Consider the following 17,520-nt stretch of genomic DNA (forward strand, 5'->3'; position numbering starts at 1 on the left):
CTTCACTAGGGCAGAGCTGAGAATTAGATCCCTAAGACAGGAAATGAGGAGACAATCTTCTTCCTGTATATTAGAATCTCCATATTGTCATGGCTCTGTAGTCTCCTAAAGAAACCTTACAGTGTGTTGAAGAACAGATGGACATGGGATGGGAAAGGTTTGTAGGAATCAGAGTGCAGAGAGGAATGGGGGGGATGGTTGTTGAAAAACTTATGTGGGAAGGAATCTGTCATGATAAGTCAAACTCTACAATGGCTAGAAGTGGGAGCCATTTTGAGGTCTGATGATGGCAGGTACTTGCATGACCACATGAAATATCTTGGAATCAAGTGCGTATATATCCCAGAAAGTAAATGTGAGTAAGGCCATTTGGCAAAGAGTTAAAGCAATTGGCTTTGTGGACAGACAGATCGAGGTTATCTAATCTCATTTTGGTCACTTGCAGGGTAGGTAACATAGGCAAATTGCCCAGCCTCCTTATGCCTCAGTTTCTTTGTCTGTAAAATAGAAGAATAATTCTATCTTATAGACTTATTTTCATGAAGAAAGTGATTTACGATAGTAAAGCACTTAGCATTGATACAAAAAGTACTAACTCTTATCTTTCTTCTTTGAAAGAGTGGTACAAAACATTCAAAGCTATCTGAACCGTGTCATCCATTAGAGAGAGCCCAAGCAACTTTGCTGTGAGACAATACCCAACTCCAGCTTAACTGAGTACAAAGCCAAAGGAGAAGTGTGCCGGTTTCACAAATACTCCTAAAAGCCATGAAGACTAAGCACCAGGTGGCCTAGGCAACATAGAGGTGTCTGTACTTGGGGCTAGAGGCCCTTGCACTGTTGAACTAGGGCCACCGGTTCAGCCTTCAATGACAAGTTTTAGTTCTCTGGAGAATTCCCAGGAATAACTAGAAGAATTTTTCAAAGACCACAAAATTTCCACTCAAGCAGGTAGGGATTTGGGGCTAATGTTTTCCAAGAATTGACTTTAAAGACTTTAATTGACTTTTATTAATCTTCAGACCAAAGAAGTTGCAAGTGCAGGAAATTAAAAACACAAACAAATGTAAGCAGCTCTAATTTTATAATAACAACATATTTCTTTGATTGTATTTCCTGGTCAACCTGACCACCCAAAACATGTTTTAATAGATGTAAAATCATTAGCATGTTGATAGACCTGAGATAGGACCATTCTTAAATATTGAAAACTGAGCTGTACTGTTCACCAGGAAAAGTGTTTTGATGCTTCAGTTAATTAGAAGTGGTGCTTACTTCTTTGGCTTCTAAGTAGACCACTGATGAGCTTTTTTGTCCTTTGTAAGATTTTTTTTTTAACTTTATCCCTTAACTTATATAATTACAAGGTGTGAGTCTGAAGATGAAAAGAAAAAGAATGGTAAGAAGAAACTCAAAGTTCTCAAGTCTTCAAAATGCAAATAAAAAAATACAGAGGAAATAATTAGTGTTTGTTAGTGTACAGTCTGGTTTTCTGGCCAGGACTTTTTTTTTTTTTTTTAAAGAGCAAGCATTTTTTCCCAATGTTTGTCAAGACCATTAAATTTAACAACAATCAATCTTGCAAACTAGTCATTAATTCTGTAATTATATATACAAAAAAATGCTCTAGCCTCACAGAAATTGGTTTCCAATGGTATGTTAGATCGTCCAAGGAGAATTCTGCAAAGCCTATCCAAACTTGCTATCCATAGGAAAACTAACAGTTTAATGAGCAATAGTATAATGAACAATCAGCTTGTGACCTGATGCTCTCAGGATACTTAATTTGTAATCCAAAGGTAAAATCTACATATTTGAAAACTAACAAACTCAGCCAACCAAGTACCAAACATTTTACTTGGTACTTGAGAATAGAGATTGATTCCTTACAACCCTAAATCTTTGTTTGTATGTGCCTGTGTGTATGTATCTGTTTATTTCCATGCATGTGGTATATAATGCTATTTTACATATGCAAAGATGACATTATATGACTCACTAGAAACATGTCTTGTCTTACTGGGAATGACAGTCTATTACACTGATGTTCATGGTTAAGGGATATATATATATATATATATATATATATATATATATATAATTTATTTATTCATGAGAGACAGACAGAGAGAGAGAGAGACAGAGAGACAGAGAGGCAGAGACACAGGCAGAGGGAGAAGCAGGCTCCATGCGGGGAGCCCGATGTGGGACTGGATCCTGGGACTCTAGGATCATGCCCTGGGCCGAAGGCAGGCGCTAAACCGCCGAGCCACCCGGATGTCCTGATATATATTTTTACCAATGAAAGATTCATCTCGAATAAAAAGCCAAAATTTGGAAATGAGGGTAAAAATACCACAATTCAGTGTAGGCTTTGATTTGAAAAAGTGGTAGAAATCTATTTGTTGAGGCTTGGTCCTGATATTTATTTTCTCTATCAAGTATAAACATAGCTTTACAAACTAAGAGATAATTTTCACCTAAATATAAAAATTCTCAAAAGTCACAGCCTCTTTTTTGGCCATTTCTCCCTTTCTTTGATTAGCTAGAGATCCAGATTTCATTGAGGCATATTTGGCTACCTAAGAATAATATCATCTATAAATGATTACTTCGGTTGCACTCTGTTTTATATTTCCAACAGGCTTCACGTCACATAACAGAATAGAGTAAGCTGGAACTATAATACCTCGAGCTGGGGAGTCCAGAGTGTACAGCAGATGTTTAACAGATTTATGGAGTGTTTTGAAACCTTCGTTAGTTGTGACATGTGGATAAACCTTCTGCACGACCAGCAGCGCACTAGAGAGTCAAAAAACAATTAAACCAGATCACATTTCAGGGTTTGCAGACAGAAACAAAAGGTTAATTCAAGGAGAAAATGGCTACAGTATAGAAAATTATTTTTATAGCATAAGAGACAAGATGCTGCTTTTGTCGTTTAATTACTTGTCTGTTCATGCACAAAATCCCCCCAAAATGTTCTTGAACCAGACAGAGCACATTACGTTTCCCGGATTCTAAAGACTGGGGAATTCAACAGCCTAAAAGTGAGGGAGTAAAGTTCACATCAAGTGTTTCTGTTAAGACTTACAAATAAGTGGTTAGGAAAAGCAAGGTCCAATGAAAGGATGCCTTTTTTCTCTTTTTAAAGGAAAAATTAAATATTTTTTAATATTTAATTAAAATATTTTCATTAAAATATTTTAATATATTTTTCTATATATATATATAGAATATATATATTCTTCTAATATTTTTTAATATTTTTAATTCCCCACTTCAGGAATAATAATTACTTAAGCATTTGATAAAATTTATCTTTTGCTAAACAAATGGTAATATTTTTGAAAAAGAAATGGAGCTTGCCCTAATTAAAGACTGCATTCTATCCTCTAAGTGTCCCGTAGGCACTGCTCCAAGGGTAGCTCAAAATTAATATCCAGACTAACTGGCACTATCTTCCTAGAATTTTTATGTTACAAATGAGATGGGCAGTCTGCACTGGGGAAGGCCAATCAGCAAATTCACTTACATTTGAGTTCATTCCATACGTTCAAAAAAGCAATTTGTTTCTTAAGAAATGTCCTTTTAATCCCCTTATTGTCATTAGTACATTAAAAAAAGTTGTCATTGTATGTCTGAATTTCCCAAATACTCTGATTTATATCAATAATCAAGGACAGTGTTTTAATTTACATGAGTAGTAACTAGAACAATAGGCTTTGTTAACACTCTGCCATTGTAGGGCTAAATGTACAAATTAGCTAATAGTTTTTCCCTATGTACCTTAGTCAACTAAAGGCTCACTCCAGCAATAGATTTAGTATGTGCACATACTTTCATCGTTTTCTACAGTATTTTTGAAATTTTAATATTTAGATGAAGGTCATTTTAGTTTCAGCTCCTTAGCTATGAATAAAAGCTGTATTTGGAAAAGTAAATTTTGAGCATCTTCTAGATTCTAGTATAGTATGAGGTACACATATAGATATGTGCATATGTGTAGATACACACATATATATAATTTTATTTAGTACTCCAATAATTCTGTAAAGTCCACTTTATTTGCCCTGTTTTACACAATGGGAAAATTAGAGCTTGAAAAGTTACATAACGTAAACAAGGTTGCCCAGTATGTATACATGCAGCTGATATTGTCTAATTTCAAAGTTTACAGTCTTTCCATTCTAAATCTTGCCTCTGACACTGAAATTTTGACCCAACATTGCTGGGCAAGAGGAAGGCAGAGATTTCCTGCACAGAGCCCATGGGCATTGGTAACTTGTTATTGTGCTTGGCCATAGATGCTTAGCTGTATTTTTTCATCTCTGCTCTCTCTATGTAACAGTGGATACCTCAGGCATTTTTATATTTGCCCAAAGAATCTTCCAGTTCTCAGACTTTGGGTTCTTTCTGAATCCTGGTGACCGCAGAGACAAGTTAGATGGTCTCAGCTTACAGATTTCTGCCAGCCTTCTCCCAGCTTGGCCCTCTCTGCCTGACTCACCTACTCTGTTGTCAAACAGTAACACCTTCAGAGACTGAACCATTGGCAATCTCATTAAAGCTGTCAACATTATTGTTATTAACATCGTTAATAAACTATCAGAAGACTTAATTTATCTTTTCCTTCCAAAACGTTTAACTTAAAAATAATGACACCTGGCCTTCATCCTCTCTGAAATCCTTTGAACCATTCATTGATCAAATATTTTTATTCTACTTCACAGACTTTTTCCCCCTGCTCTTTATCACATAAAAACAGAAGTTACCCCCCAAAAGTCATAAGTAAAGATAATTTTACAAGAGTTTTCATGATTTGTATTTCAGCACAGCTCTCTCATAAATGGTGAAAATCACATACATTTTTTCCATATAGACTTCTTGATTTTTGGGGGGTTGCTCATTTTTGCTAATTTCTGCCATAACATTAACATTATATAATTTAGTTTTGGTGATGGGTTAATAATGATGTATACCTCAAAAAATAAAAAAGTTTTTGAAGGAAATGACTAAAGTTTTTGTGGGGTTCATTTATCTCTATTACTTGACCAACAAGAGTAAGATAAACCAATGAAACTAATTTCATATACAGTCAATTATGTGAGGAAAGTATGGCTCTTACCTACACTGTCAGTTTAATAACAGTAATAAAGAAGATTTATCTTTAAAAAATGGTTTCAAAGCATTCTCCAATAGAAATATAATGCAAGTCACATATTTAAATTGTATAGTAGTCACATTAAAAAGTTAAACAGAAGAAATTAATTTTAATAAAATATTCTATTGAATCCAATATATCTAAAATGTTATTACTTCAATAGCTAATCGATATAAAAATTATTAATGAAATATTTTAAATCTCTTACTATTCTAAGTTTTCAAAACTCACAATGAATTTTATATTTTTGGAGCATCTCAACTCATATGCTAAATTTTTATTGAATATTTAAATATTCAGGGGGGTTCAGGGTGACTCAGTTAAATGTCTGCCCCTTGATTTTGGCTCAGGTCATGATCTCAGGGTCCTGGGATTAAGCACCATGTCAGTCTCCATGCTCAATGGGAAGTCTGCTTGGGAAGTCTTCCCCCCTCCCTTTGCCCCTTTCTCACTCATGAGCACAGTCTCTCTCTCTCTCTCTCTCTCTCTCTCTCTCAAAAAAAAAAAAAATAAATAAAACAAAATAAAATAAAATAAAATAAAATAAAATAAAATAAAATAAATAAATAAGAGAGCGAGAGAGAGGAAGAAAGAAATCTTTAAAAAAATATTTAATCTGTATTTAGATTTCATTACAATGACAGATGAAAAAGCAAGTTCATATACCAACATTGTTCCGAACATACTCAAAATATCAGTGTTTACCATTTAAATACAGTTAAAAATTCAGAGTTTTAGCTAAAATCCATATGTGGTTATCATATTAGGTAGCCTGGGGCTATCATACTAGAAAAGAACAAGTGTATAAATTAGTAATAAAAAGCTAAATTAAATATTGACCACTTAAAAAAAGAGTTGTTTAAAGTCAAATGTCATTTGCTTTTTTTTTTTTTTTTTTTTTTTTTTTTAAGGGAGGGAAGGGTGGAGGGAGAGAGAGAATCCCAAGCAGGCTCCAGTGTGTGGCCTGATATGGGGCTCAAGGTCATAATCCTAAGATCATGACTTGAGCCAAAATCAAGAGATGGATGCATAACTGACTGAGTCATTTACTTTCAAATAATTTGAAGCTATTTCTTTTAGCTATTTCTGTCTTCTTTTTCATTATTATGTAGACTGGTTTACAACATTTGTAATTATTAACAGAAAGTATGCTCTATTGCATAAATCTATAATACACACAATTTTATTTAAAATTTTAAGACAGTTAAAATAGCCACAGTGCATGCCCATAATTTACTTCACTAAAATAATGCCTAAAGTATTTTATTTACTTATTTATTTTTAAATCTAAAGTATTTTTTGGATCTCCTATCTTCTATGGAATATTATTTGGTGGGATTTTTGTTTTTTATTTGTTTCTTAGCCAAATTTCATTGAGGTATAATTCACATGCAATAATATGCACTTATTTTAGGTGATAATTCAGTGAGTTTTAACAAATATGTATACTGATACAGCCATTACGCTAATAAGATATAAAAGCATGTCAATAATCCCCAGAAAGTTTTCTCATGTTCCCCCAAGAGATGTCCTAGGACCCACTCATCTAATTTCTAATGCAATAAACTTATTTTAGCAATTTAGAACATCATATAAATGGAATAATATAATACCTATACACCCAGTAGGTGTTCTTTTTTTTGGGGGGGGGGGCTGGATTCTTTTGCCTGCATAATATTCATATTTATTTACATTATTGTGTGATTCAGTAATCTGTTTTTCTTGTTGAGTAGAATTATAAATGAACTATAATTCTTTTATAATTCTATTTATGGATATTTGGCTTTTTCCTCCAATTTTTAGCTATTATGAATAAATCTGCTATAAACATAGCATATAAGTCTTCATGTGGGCATATGCTTTTTATTTTATTGGGTAAATATCCAAGAATAGAAGGCCACATCATATGGGCCTACTGTTAACTTCATTAGAAGCTATCACACTGCATTCCAAAGAGTTCTATTTGTTTTACCTTTTTGCCAACAATTGGGCTTGTCCATCTTTTAAAATTTTATACATTCTAGTGTGAGTGTGTAGTGATGTCTTAATGTGGTCTGATTGTTACTTTGACTCTTTTTATTGCTACACTATGTAATTCAAATGATTCTCTTTCTCTTTTAATTGATTTATCCATTTGCTTGTTAAAACAGAATACAAATAAGAGCAAGGGGATGAAGTGTCAAAATTCTGGGTGAGTGAAAATTACACCAACTGCTAAAATGAGGACAAGTCTAGAGAACCAAACTTCTTAAGATCTTGCTCCTTCTGTAATTTAGTTATGATGTGCTACTGTGGAAGGAGCATAGGACTTGGCTTTGGATTCCTCAGCCCTGAGTCCTATCTTTGCCACTTACTAGTTCTAGAACTTTGGCTAGGTCATTTGAAAAGCTTTATTTCCTCTTCTACAAAATGGAGATATCAGTTGTCTCAATCTTATAGCATTGTTGTGGAATCAAAAGAGATTAATGCACCAAAATAAGGTCTTATTATAAGGTCTTTGGAAGCTCCTGGAGGCTTTCCAAAGAAGATGAGAACACTCTCTTCTGGTACTTCAGACATTAGAGATGGAATACGTTGTGTTCTTAGTGGCATATTAGAGAGGCAGCCTGGATTCTGGAGTTAGAAAACTCAGGATTAAATCTTCCTTGCTGTATAATCATCAAATATTTCATTTTCTTGACCCTTTGTCACATCATTTACAAAATAAATACTAGTTTAGTTGTAGTGTTTAATGTGGTATATATAAAGGACTCAGTAAAGTGTCTGGTATAAAACAGACACACAATAACTGATAGTTGTTGATGTAGTGTTGTTGTTGTCTTCAATGTGCATTTCTAAATCAGCTACACAGGAGTCAAAGTCAAACTAAGTACGATCCCATTAAATTCGAAATGCTAGTCTGAACTCTTTTATAAGGAAAGTAGCCTTAAAGGGGTTTCTTCTGCAAAAATAACTTCAGATCTTTGTGCCAAACAAAGCCAAACTAGTACGCAAGTTTTGAAATCGTTTATTTATAGGTTGGCTGCACGTGTTGGAAGCCAACCCCACTGAGGTGGCTCAATTCAAAACTCCAACCAACAGGTTATTTTACATTGGATGGTATCAACTAAAACCCAGCAGGACAGTTTATTCTTGGGCAGTTTAAATGCTAAATGCACAGAGTTCTGTTTGTCCCTGAATGAGCCTGAGCCAATGTTCTAATTGACTATTGGTCCTTTTATACACCTCTTTCTCAAAAGGTCTGCAATAACAACTGATAATAGATCCTTCTGGGGGTCTTGGGGGGGGGCCTGTGGTTGAGCATCTGCCTTTGGCTCAGGTCATGATCCTGGGGTCCTGAGATCGAGTCCCATATCAGGCTCCCCACAGGGAGCCTGCTTCTCCCTCTGTCTATGTCTCTGCCTCTGTGTCTCTCAAGAATAAATAAATAAAAAGATCTTTAAAAAAAAAGATCCCTCCCTCACTTCCTCACATACTCTTGGATAGCCCTGATGACTCTAGTGTGTGTTTTGCCTTTGCTTAACCAATGCCCTCATCTTCATTGCTAAATTTGCAATAAAGCATGAAGGATTATTTGCCCCATGTTTAAATTACTTACCTAGCAGTGATCCTCACAGGTAACATTAAAAAAAAAAAACAAACTTCTTTGTTCCATTTGATTCTTGTATTTTCTTACCTATTTGCATTTCGAAGAACATCAAGTAGATTGTTTAGTGTTGTGTCATTCTGGAACACATTTGGAAAACTAGAAAGAAGCTGCCACACAGCGGTCTGCTCTTGGACTTGTGAGAAGAAGGACAGCACTTTGACCATTTCCTGGAATACTGTCTTCTGGTTGCTGGGATCACTTGATATCTTATAAAATAACAAACAGGGCAAAATGAGAGTTCAGCATTGTATCATATGACTTACTGTTTTCAAAAGCATTAAAAATTTAGATTTTCACATAATTCTTTCTGATTTCCATATACTTTGAAGTCATTCTTTGCTTGGAAAAATTACAATTTTTAATGTCCTTAAACATAATTGGATTTTTTTCTATACCTCCAGAAATTGGCATATTTCAAATTTGGTTATACTTTTAGCTGTATTTATAAGAAAGATTTTAAATTGCATTTTTGGAAATTAAAATTAATTTCTTAAAATGAAATTAGAGTCTGAGAAATGTTTTTGCTTTTCCCTAGGATCTGGTTTAGGAGTTACAGACATATCTTCTCTGTGTCTATTAGCAGACTTTATCTTAATTATTATTTGGGTTCAGAACCCTTACAACTATATATATTTGCTACCATAATTACACATACACACTTAGTGGAATAAAATATTTCCAAAGTTCTGTTGTCATACAGAAACTTTAGTTATAATAAATGATTTATACTGAGTGAATCTATTTAATAATCACATTTTTATAATATAAGCAAACAAATAACAAAAACTGTGACTTTTGCTCTTGCTCTGGATCATAGGACCCAATGAGTACTTTCAAAGTAAAGTATGTCTTCATTATATTCCCACCCGAAGTAATTTTCTTAATAAACTCATTCATACTGGTAAAGTCAGGCTTTGTGTTCAGTTGTAATTCAAGTTCTTTCATGCTGAGAATGTGATTTTGAACAATGTATTCTTAACCACACATTCTACCCTACATGACTGCTGAATTTGTTTAGAAAGCATTTTAAGTGCTCTATGTTGAATTGGGGTTATTATAACAGTGTCTCTAATCTGGTTCATTTAGAAAACTCAGATTACTAAAGGTAATTCAAGCATTCTGTACTTAACAAAAACTACAATAAAATTCAGAGAATCAAGAGGAAAGTATCAAAAGTGGATATGTTTCATTTATTCCTGTTTATAAAATTTCAAGAAAATTCTGAGTATTTTTGTGATCTTCATTGTATATGGGGTTTCATTAAATGTAGAGTATGGGTACCTTCTTTGCACATCATAATTTAAGAATAGCATATAAAAGTGGTCATTACCACTTTACAATATAAAGTCCTTGACCCCAATATACAATGTTTTGAAGAGAGGGACATATCGTCTCATCAAAAATCAGATTTTTTAAGTAAGTATGATGTTAGTGAGAAAAATTAAAAAGATAACCCATTATTCTAATTTTTTTTAAGATTTTATTTATTTATTCATAGAAACACAGAGAGAGAATGAGAGGCAGAGACACAGGCAGAGGGAGAAACAGGCTCCATGCAGAGAGCCTGACGTGGGACTCGATCCAGGATCTCACCCTGGGCTGCAGGCAGCGCTAAACCGCTGCGCCACCCGGGGCTGAGAGTTATATGGCTCCAATAGTTTAATTACTACACTTATATTACAGCCTGAGTAATCTTCCTTAAATAGCTCAGACAAAACAATCTTCATTCACCATAGAGCAAAACCATCTACAAAGATATGTCTATAATAACCATAGTGCAATATTTTCAGTCCAACATTATAATAATTTCAATCTTGCTTATTTATTTATTTATTTATTTATTTATTTATTTATTTATATATAAATCTTACATCTTTAAATGCAAAGCAGATATGACTTAGATATTGTGTGTCAACCTCTGTGTGAGGAATCCATGCCAAGCATGAGCACATATTCCAGTCAGCATTTCCCAGGCCATGTGGGTTATAGACTTACTCTCTGACTCAAGTGGAATCACCTTGTGGATACAAGAATGGAAACAATACATTTCCTTTCATTGTTTAAGATGTCCTGATAAAATTAAAATATTTACACTCACCTGAGAGAATTGGTTGGTTAGTTCATGGAGAGAAGACTCTAAAAAAGTCATATTGGATAGGCAAAATTTGTTAAAAACGTTTTTCCCTAGAGTGGTCCAAGAGAAGGCGTAACGAGTGATATAGTCTGGATAGCTCTCACACAGTTTTCTTCGTATGTCTTCTGAAGTTGAATTTTGCTCTAACAGCTAAAAATACATGTGAGAAGAGTGAAATAATATGTTAATAAATATAGATATAAAGTTGTCTAGTCTTCAAGGAAACTGACTTACCTTTAGAATAGCTATTTTAAGGCCCCTACATTACAGCTAGTTTTAAAATAACACTAAAATACATTTGGTTTATTTATGAAAAGTTACAAGAGAATGTGTGAATGTGGTAATTCTTGTCATTGTTGTTTTAAATGATTCATATATGATTTGTTTAATTGATTTCCTGTCTCTGACCAGAGAAGCTAAATGCATCAGATCTTTTCTGACAAAAATCTTCAGACTTAAAAATCTGAGTTTTTTCCTAGGCATTTAAGCAGCAAACTCGATTGTCCTAACTCTTTGTGACACTTCAAGGGAAACTGGCTGCGATCTTTGGAAGACTTCCAGAGAGGAGGAGCTTTGGCTTCCAAAACCCACGGTAGTTTTTTTTTTTTAGTGAGTGGACCAACATGGATTATGTTTCATCTGTAAAGCAAATACTTCATTTAGGAATTATACTTATGAAGAGAAAAGGAAAATATATATGAAAACACATAAAAGTATATAATTTACAACAGCAATGATTGGAAAGTGTTTCTGTAATGGAATCGTAAGTCTTTCATATATTTCACAGTACAGACCAGTCATAGACACAGCACTAATTTCAGGTATAATAGTGATGACATTCATTATTTTAAGTTGTTTAGGTATTTACAGAGCCAATTATATTTAGTTATAATGTTGAATGGGTCCTTTCTAACAATTAATTCTTAGAACCCCATGAGTGAGGGCCAATTAACTTTATCTTCCCCTTTAAGATTATGTCACAAAAGCTACACTCTGCCTTCCAGCGACGCAGCTTCTAAGTGAATGGAATAAGACAGGATCCACTAATTCTAGGATATACTATAAGTGCCAAGTCTTCTAGTCATTCATCCATATCTCTTTCTTAACATTACACATAAACTCACTCCAAAATGATTTCTCTACTCATTTTTGCAAAGGTTGCAAAAAAGCAGCAAAGAGAAAGAAAGGAATCAGAGAGATTGAGAGAGATTGCTGACACAGGCATCAATATGTCATCCTAATTTTTACATCCCTTCTCTGCTGCAACTACTCTAAAAATATGTATCTATACATAGAAAATTCATTTTTGACTTATCTCCACTGGATATATGACTCTGTGCTGCCTCACAAGATTCTGAAATTTCATTCCATGTGAGAAAGAGAATGTGGGAGTTTCAATACAATGAAGTGTATCTTTGAGAATAGTGTTGTTATCCTAGATATTAAAGAATTTAACTGATCCAGTGAAGACTGTTTGCTTCTAAAAACTAATATGGAAGAAATGGAATGGAATAAAATAACTTTCTCCCCATTTACATTGCTGGCCTGATTTAGGGAGCCTTTAAATTGGAATTAACTGAGCATACTGGGGGCTTCTTATGCCAAATAGGGAGCTTTAGGTATCTCAAATATTATTCTCGTTGGAACTGGACTTTCAATGTCTAGACTAAACTGAACAGGAAAGTCTTATATTTCAGCCCACACTGACAGAACTGCCTTGATGCTTAAAAATGGCTTTGCTGGAATCCCTATTTGCATTGTCCTTTGGCTTATTTACATAAACCAGTTTATGAAGATGCCTCACACAGAATGTTAATTCAAAGGTAACTAACAGCGACATATTAAGTAGCAGAGGTTATGATCACTGAAGAATGAATAAAAGTCGAAGCTATGTCCTATATCCTATGTTCCATCCAGATGGAAGAAATGTCTACTACACAAAACATGGATTGCATATGTGTGCATGTGTGTATGACTGAGAGAGATAGTGAGCAAGAGAGACAGAGAGAAGTCCATTAGCAACTATTGAAAAAAATGATCTCTTTAATTTCTGAAGAGCACATAGAGCAGGGGCCAGCCAAATAAAAGTAGGAGTCTGGCTGGATGAAACACAGTAAGGAAAAGTCAGGATTGTGGTCAACAGAAGAGTACCCGTTCTGCCTAAAGGCATTCAAATTCAATTACCTAAGATCCCTACACACACACACACACACACACACACACATTTAGCTCACAGGCTGCCAGTTTATGCCTCTGATAGAAATTATTTTTTTGCCAGTTGGAATCTTAAAATAAGAAGGATCCATTGGCAAGCTCTCCAAACTATGCTAAAGAAAAGAATTTTACTACTTTAGGGAGGTATTTTCCATAGCTCCAAATTTTCCAAAGGCATTATCAGTATGGATGAGGCAGCAAATTTCATATTAGAGCTTCATTTGCTGTCATGTACCTTTTTTCCCTTCCCTGTTTCAGAAAACTAGAAGATCATATATAATGTGACTCTATCTCTTACTAAAGGATAATCTTAACTTTGATTAAGGCACTTAACAGGGAAATAAAATGTCCAAGACCTTAAAAAGAATTCAGAATGTCGGAGAATTAAGCTTTTTTTATGGAAAGGCTCCTGAGAAAAGAATCTCCCTGAGACATTACTCCAAATGGGAGGGGGTCCCAAATATCTTCCTATTTGGGAGATCCTTTTATTAAGCTAAGAGGCATTTGTTCAACTGCTATTTATTATCAGTCCATTATAAAACTGAGTGAAATTACCTTTTCCAAACCAAGGATCCGGGCAAGGACTTGACTACTATTGAAAGTATCTGTTCCAGTGCTTTTCAAAACAGAACTTGGACTGGGAAATACTGTGGCTGTAATAGAAGAAAGAACAGATTAACATTCTAGACAAATACACAAAAATGGGCAGATTCGCATAAGAATCCATAAATATCACTTGTGCCCTTACATACCCCACAGCAAAAATGTGCTCAAATATGCATCTTCCATGAAAGTTTTGTACTGGCAAAATGGCAAATTCCATTATTATTTCTTTTCACATAAAATTGTGATGGTTTTGGTCTGCTCTTGGGTTTTTTCCAATCATTTTAGATGTCATTTGCTTTCATTCCAGTTTATGTCATTAAACTTCATCACCAATATTATTGCCTAATAAAGTGAATCATTTCTGTGCAGGCTTAGAGGATTTAAGGTGCCTCTACAAGCTCCACAGATCCATCATATCTAACATCTGTTCAAAGGATCTGCCAATGCACATCTGGTGATAATGGTTTTCTTTTTAATTATTCAATTGGGAGGCTGAAATCTGCTTAGGATCATAAATTCTTTCCTCCCCAAAGTGTTTTCTGAAAGATATTTCAGATCAAATAAATGGGATGAAGCAATTAGTCCAAACTACAATATACTCTAATTAAGTAATTCTCAAAGTAGCCTCATCTAGTACTATGTATGATGTGGTAGGGTATTGTGGTTAGGAGTATTAGCTAGAAGATTATGTTCATACCTATAGCATGGATGTTCATTAAGCCAGTATGTTACCTTTAATAAGTTTTGGACACAGATACTTTGTTATCCTCACAGCAAAGAATCTTAGTATTCAAAGATAGAGTGATCTATTATCATGGCGGCCTAAGTTTTGTTATAATGCCTGTGGGGCTGAAGAATTTACCAACTGATTCCTCTGGATCAAGGTGATACATTTGTGAGATGAGTGGCCAGGGTTAAAACATAATCTGTGGCTACTGAGCAAAGCAGAGCTTACTAGATCACAACACCATGATCTTATTTCTACTGTGCTTTAAGCTAGTCAGCCAAATACCCTCAGATCATTCACAACAGAACATTAACTCCTCAGAACCACTCACTACTATATTCCTACTACATTAACACAGGACCTTTGTCATTTGGTCCATCAACCTGTATTGGAATGTTATTTAATGTCATAGTTTTTTGTTTGTTTTTATTTGCGTATAGTTCACATACAGTGTTACATTCGTTTTAGGGGTACAACATAGTGATTCAACCTCCCTATATGTTATGCTATGCTCACAAGTGCAGCTATCATCTATCACCATATAATACTATTACAACATCATCGACTATATTCCGTATTCCCTATTCTGTGCCCTTTACTGCTGTGACTTATTTATTCTGTAAATGGAATCTTGTATCTCCCATGCCCCTTCACCTATATTGTCTGTCCCTCCTCCACTATTTCCTTCCCTCTGACAACCATCAATTTGTCCTCTGTATTTATAGGCCTGATTCTTCTTGTTTGTTTATTCATTTGCTTTTTAGATTCCATTTATGAATGAACTCATATGGTATTTATCTCTCTCAGTCTGGCTTATTTCATTTCGTATAATACCCTCTAGGTCTGTCCCGTTGTTGCAAATGGCAAGATCTCATCCTTCTTTATGGTGGCATAATATTCCAGTGTGTGTATATCTGTGTGTGTGTGTGTGTGTGTGTACACCACATCAACTTTATCCATTTACCTATCAATGAACACTTTTGCTGCCCTATGTCTTGGGTATTGTAAATAAAGCTGCAGTAAACACAAGGGTGCATATATCTTTTCAAATTAGTATTTCATTTTATTTGAGTAAATACTCAGTAGTGGAATTATTGGATCATGCGGTATTTCTATTTTTCGTTTCTTAAGGAAACTCCATACTGTTTTCCACAGTGGCTGTACCAAGTTACACAATGTTATAGAATCTTATATATTCCATGGAATTTTTAACAGTACTTTTTTTATTTCAGAGCACGAATCACATTCCGAACACACAGGAATCTTCGTTTTGTTCACTAATATATCCCCCAGAGATAGGACTGAGCTTACATGATAGCAGGCACCTAATAAATATTTGTCAAGTGAATGTAAAACAGTCCTGCTTTTGAGTTTATTTCCAATTTACAGCTTCTAATGAGTGTCTCATGACCATCGGTGTCAGAATTACTTGGTGTAAGGCTCATGCAGCTCAGCTGGAAGGTTTTCTGCACTCTCAAGTGTGAGGGTCCCTGGCCTAGCTATAAAGGAAGCACACAGTCCCATTTAAAGACTATGATACTGAGCGCTGAGAGACAGGAGTAAGGATATAGTGGAAAGAGTCCTGGCTTGGCTGTTACTCTAGAACCAGGTCTGCTGGATAAGCATGGACAGGGCACGTAACTTTGTTGGGCCTCGTTTGGACAAATCTCTGAGATTTCTTTTTTTCTTTTTTTAAAGATTTTATTTATTTATTCATGAGAGACATGGAGACAGAGGGAGAGGCAGAGACACAGGCAGAGGGAGAAGCAGGCTCCATGCAGGGAGCCCGACGTGGTACTCGATCCCGGGTCTCCAGATTCACACCCCGGGCTGAAGGCGGTGCTAAACCGCTAAACCACAGGGTTAGCCCAATCTCTGAGATTTCAATCCAATAACTTTTTTTTTCTTTTTTAAACTTGAAGTATGATTAACAGACAGTATTATATGAGTTTCAGTATACAGTATGGTGATTCCACAATCTGTACATTCCTCGTGCTCATCAACATGAGTGATCCTCTTTGTCTATTTCATCCCTCCTGCCCTACTTACCTCCCTTCTGGCAACCACCAGTTTGTTCTCTGGATTTAAGGACCTGTTTTTTAGTTTGTCTTTTTTTTCTGTATTTGTTCATTTGTTGTGTTTCTTAAATTCCACATAGAAGAGAAATCATATGGTATTTGTCTTTCTCTGATTTATTTCACTTAATGTTAAACCCTTTAGGTCCATCCATGTTGTTGCAAATGGTAATTTTTATTTTTTATTTTTTTATTCTTCACAGTTTATTTAAAAAATTTTTTAAATAATAAATTTATTTTTTTATTGGTATTCAATTTGCCAACATACAGAATAACACTCAGTGCTCATCCCGTCAAGCACCCACCTCAGTGCCCGCCACCCAGTCACCCCCGTCCCCTGCCTTCCTCCCCTTCCACCACCCCTAGTTCGTTTACCAGAGTTAGGAGTCTTCCATGTTCTGTCTCCCTTTCTGATATTTCCCACTTATTTTTTCTCCTTTCCCCTTTATTCCTTTTCACTATTATTTATATTCCCCAAATGAGTGAGACCATATAATGTTTGTCCTTCTCCGATTGACTTATTTCACTCAGTATAATACCCTCCAGTTCCATCCATGTCGAAGCAAATGGTGGGTATTTGTCATTTCTAATGGCTGAGTAATATGCAAATAGTAATTTTTTATTACTGGGCTTTCTAAACCATCCCAACATTATCTAATCGCAGACAACTAGAGTCCCTAGCCAATTCTGGAAATTGTGCAATTCTCAACATCATCTTTAGTACCATCTAGGCTTTTGCTCCTAGAAAGTATTTTAGTAAGAACTTAATTTCCAATTATTCTCAGGAACTTTGCATAATTACACCACCGCATTCAGGCAACCTTAAGGAACATTTAGATCTCTTGGGAATATTATAAGCATTCCATCTCTGTTTCAAAAGTTAAAAGTACAACCCTTTTAAAGATTAGACCTTGCTGGCTGTTCCAAGAGGCCTGCTCTAAACTCGACAGA

General features: G+C 35.0%; 1 protein-coding gene across 2 annotated transcripts in view; it reads right to left on the bottom strand.

The window, feature by feature from the left end:
• The window catches only part of ABCA12 (ATP binding cassette subfamily A member 12), a 169,760-nt gene that overhangs the window by 89,306 nt on the left and 62,934 nt on the right, over nucleotides 1–17,520 (bottom strand). For both annotated transcript variants that reach the window (XR_004812608.2, XM_025441906.3), the window contains exons 5-8: nucleotides 13,717–13,814; nucleotides 10,912–11,097; nucleotides 8,841–9,019; nucleotides 2,690–2,802 (exon numbers count right to left, since the gene is read on the bottom strand). Coding sequence is in view for 1 of the 2 variants with exons in the window: in XM_025441906.3 (XP_025297691.1) it covers nucleotides 2,690–2,802; nucleotides 8,841–9,019; nucleotides 10,912–11,097; nucleotides 13,717–13,814 (576 nt within the window). In the remaining variant the exon portion in view is untranslated. The remainder of the gene's footprint in view (nucleotides 1–2,689; nucleotides 2,803–8,840; nucleotides 9,020–10,911; nucleotides 11,098–13,716; nucleotides 13,815–17,520) is intronic.

The sequence above is a fragment of the Canis lupus genome, chromosome 37, assembly GCF_003254725.2.
Source record: "Canis lupus dingo isolate Sandy chromosome 37, ASM325472v2, whole genome shotgun sequence".
NCBI lineage: Eukaryota > Metazoa > Chordata > Mammalia > Carnivora > Canidae > Canis > Canis lupus.